This window comes from Anneissia japonica, unplaced genomic scaffold (assembly GCF_011630105.1).
Source record: "Anneissia japonica isolate Jap-2015-1 unplaced genomic scaffold, ASM1163010v1 scaffold287767_len825999_cov190, whole genome shotgun sequence".
Lineage (NCBI taxonomy): Eukaryota > Metazoa > Echinodermata > Crinoidea > Comatulida > Comatulidae > Anneissia > Anneissia japonica.
The window spans coordinates 584,028-587,360 of record NW_022707033.1 but is presented as its reverse complement, the minus strand read 5'-3'; the positions used below and the strand labels follow the sequence as shown (position 1 = coordinate 587,360).

The following is a 3,333-nucleotide window of genomic DNA, read 5'->3' as shown; positions in this document are numbered from 1 at the left end:
TATATAGTGACTGCATTTTAACACGTTCAAATTTTTTCGCCATTGAGTATGAATAACGGCACAGGAGCAGAAGTCAAGGGGAAATCTAGTATTTTTCAGCATTTCGTGCGAATTGTGGTTTTTTTATGTCTAATTACTCGGCATGCACGATCTAAGTTAATGACGTCAGTTTGGCATTCCAAGGCTTGCAAGGTACCTGTATACAATTATACCACTGTCATCGAAAAAGTGCCAATTGAAGCATGTCATTCGTTATCGCAATACATTGTTCACAATAACAATTGTAAATTTTTATCTATAATAAATAAAATTATAGGCCCTTACACGTTTTTTTAGAAATAATATCACATTTATTACATAAGAACACTGCTGCTGAAACTATTTATGAAATTTACCACAAAATGAAAACAAATTAAGGTTGAGGTATCAAAAGTGGGCAAAGAGTCTTGAAGGGTGCACGATTTCATCAGGTCATTAAATGGCTGTGAACTTCTTTTTAAATAAATTCACAAAATATGATATTTAAAAGAATACAACATTTTATTGGTTCCTATAATAAGAAAGAGTAAATATTGGTTTAATTACCGTATCCTTTGCTATATGATCTAGTCACGCAGTATACTCTGTCAAAATCCTCCCCTCACCTCACCACCTTCGCCCCGGGTCAGTCGTAGTATTTTGCTCTTTTTGGGGGCTTGCACTCCCTAAGATGGATATTCGATCAGGAGGACATATTCCCTCGATAATAGTGGTTACTCTTTAATCGAATGACTCATGCCAAGACAGGTGCCATGCCCTCGTGAATTCAGTTGACATGATACAGGAGCCTATTTATATATTTATAAAAATAGATATTCTTGTAACGTAGGTGACCTACAGGGCATCTTATTGCATAATGTGGTAAAGCTTTTGAGAAGTAGTTATCTTTGTAATTTGTTTTCTTTTAACATGGGGGAAAGAAGAAAATAAATATTATAGATTTGATTTGATTAGGCCTATGCCTAATTAAATAGTTTTTCTTCACTGTGACTAAACAATAGTGCATAAAAAATGCATAGTACAGTAAATATTTTGGTTTTTAGGACCTAAATGCTTTTCAATTTTTTCCTATATTTAATACGGTACAGTTAGTAGGCCTATTATCAACTTTGGTTTTTCGTAATATGAAGTCTGTTATTAATATAGGCCTAATCGAAAACAATTTTGTCAAAAAGAGCTATTATTTCAGTGATTTAATAACATCTTTGAGGATTTTCTAGATATTTTTTCACAGTGTTATATTTTTTGCTATGTCCAGTGGTGGCTTGGGAAGGTCATTGATGTGAATCGTTCACTGATAGTTTGTTAGTTCTCAGCTTCATGGTCATCGAAAAAAGTAGATTTAACCACTGCGCAGTGTCGATTGATCGGTGCTAATCTAAAGATGCGCTCATCAACTCAATGAATGTATTATGCCCGTCATGTGAAAACAAAAAATGATATGATAACCAGATAATTTGAAACCCTACATAATTTTTATTTACGATACACGCGTTAGCTTATGTAACTTGATACAGAAAAAATGTACCCCACGGCGAGGTCTTTGCATGCAGTTAGTCGGCGGTACAGTACTGAATGTCAAGTAGATGACGTCATTAAGAAACTCTGTGACAGTCAACTTTTTTAGCTTGACACTCTGCCGGTTAGTTCATCGCGACCGTAGTTAGGCCTAGCTATCGAAGTGAGAACTTCTTTTTGCAAAATTTATTTTTTGTTGATTTTTCAATTTATCAATATAATGGCACGAAGACCTCTTGGGTATGGGATGACGGCGGAAGTGAAGAGAAAGGTAATTAAATCAATGAATTGATTGATCCATACGTAAGTACAGAAAAAATTTCGGTCAGCCCCGGCTAAAGAGATGAGCACAATTGCTTAACTAGCCTAACGGGGCTCCCCGGCTGTTCTGTACAGGGCTATCGGCATCTTGCGGTATAGGATAGGCCTAGTTGTTCTATTCTATTCATTTTTTCAATGCAAGCTGTTGCATTTTTCAGAACACTGGCATATTATTAATAGTGGGAAGAAGAAGAACAGTACTGTGCTCTGGTAGGCATATTTACTTCTCTCACCGTGCAGCTGCAAAATTCACTATTTGATGTCTTTGAAGTGCTTTAAGAAAATAACTAATTTATGTGTACTGTACAGTATTCCTTGATCTTGCAATAGTATTACTCTTAGCCCTAATGATTTTTTTAAAAATCTCACTTAATTTCTACATCGCTTGTTATGCGTGAGCTTAGTTTAATATGTAAATATAAACACAGTTTTTCTTACCATCTTTTTGTGTCTTGTCACTTAGCACATACATTTTGCAGTCAATTGTTTTGTTTAGTAAACAAATTAAAGATCACACTGTAGCATAACATTTCATGTTAACAAATATGTCAAATTATCATTTCTTTCTTATTGTCACTTAACATCTTATCAAATGTCATTAATAATCACATGTGAATACCATACATTTTTCAAATTGCTGTCACTCCATTTCACATATTTGTTTCATCAGGTGGCCCCGGAAGTAAAATTTTTCTCTTTAAAATTCCATCTAAACCACAAACACTATTATACAAATATTACTACTTATTATTCAGGTGTGTGATTTATCTAATTACTATAAGAAGTCCCTATTGCAGTGAACCGAGAAATACTTGTTGAAGATAAAAACATTAATTTATAATCTATCAAGGCTTAGATATTATCTCATCATATAAACAAATTAATTTGACACTTAAGATTTTTTGTTGTCTTCAAGTTTTGTGTTTTAAATTTGTGTGGTTGGAGGACCTATTTTAACTAGCTTGTGTATTGGTTTTTGATATTAACACTAACTACCTCTTTGGCTAATCCTATGAAATACTATATAATTAAAATGCTCATGCTCATGACAAAAAAAAGCAAATTTAAAAAAATATAAATTGCCAAAAACTATTTTAATTACATCTGTGCCAGTTTTAAAAAGAACTTAGAATTACCAAGAGATACACCTTATTGTGTGTAAAATCTTTTCAAAAGTATGATTCAATTACGTTGAGCAGTTCACAATGCAGCTCATTTACAGAAATATTCCAGACATTTTGGATGAGTCATGAAGAATAAATCTTAGTGAATTTATATTGAAATTTGTACATTCCGATTTAAATTTAAATAATACTACAGTAATTCTTTTTTTTAAATTATAATTTATATGTTGGTTTATTACTGTAGTGCATATTGCCAATGTCTTAAGTATTGCCAATGTCTTGAATTTGAGTGGAGTTATAGGTCAGTTTTATATATATACTGTATATATAT

The 3,333-nt window shown here is 32.6% G+C and overlaps 1 protein-coding gene across 4 annotated transcripts in view; it reads left to right on the top strand.

Moving 5' to 3' along the window:
- The window catches only part of LOC117106308 (transgelin-3-like), a 29,173-nt gene that overhangs the window by 9,742 nt on the left and 16,098 nt on the right, over window positions 1-3,333 (top strand). The window contains exon 1 of one of the 4 annotated variants that reach the window (XM_033247674.1): window positions 1,675-1,828. The exons of the other annotated variants lie outside the window; for them this stretch is intronic. Coding sequence (XP_033103565.1) covers window positions 1,778-1,828 — 51 coding nt within the window. The 5' untranslated portion in view covers window positions 1,675-1,777. Of the gene's footprint in view, window positions 1-1,674; window positions 1,829-3,333 lie in introns of those variants that run through there. 4 annotated transcript variants of the gene reach the window in all.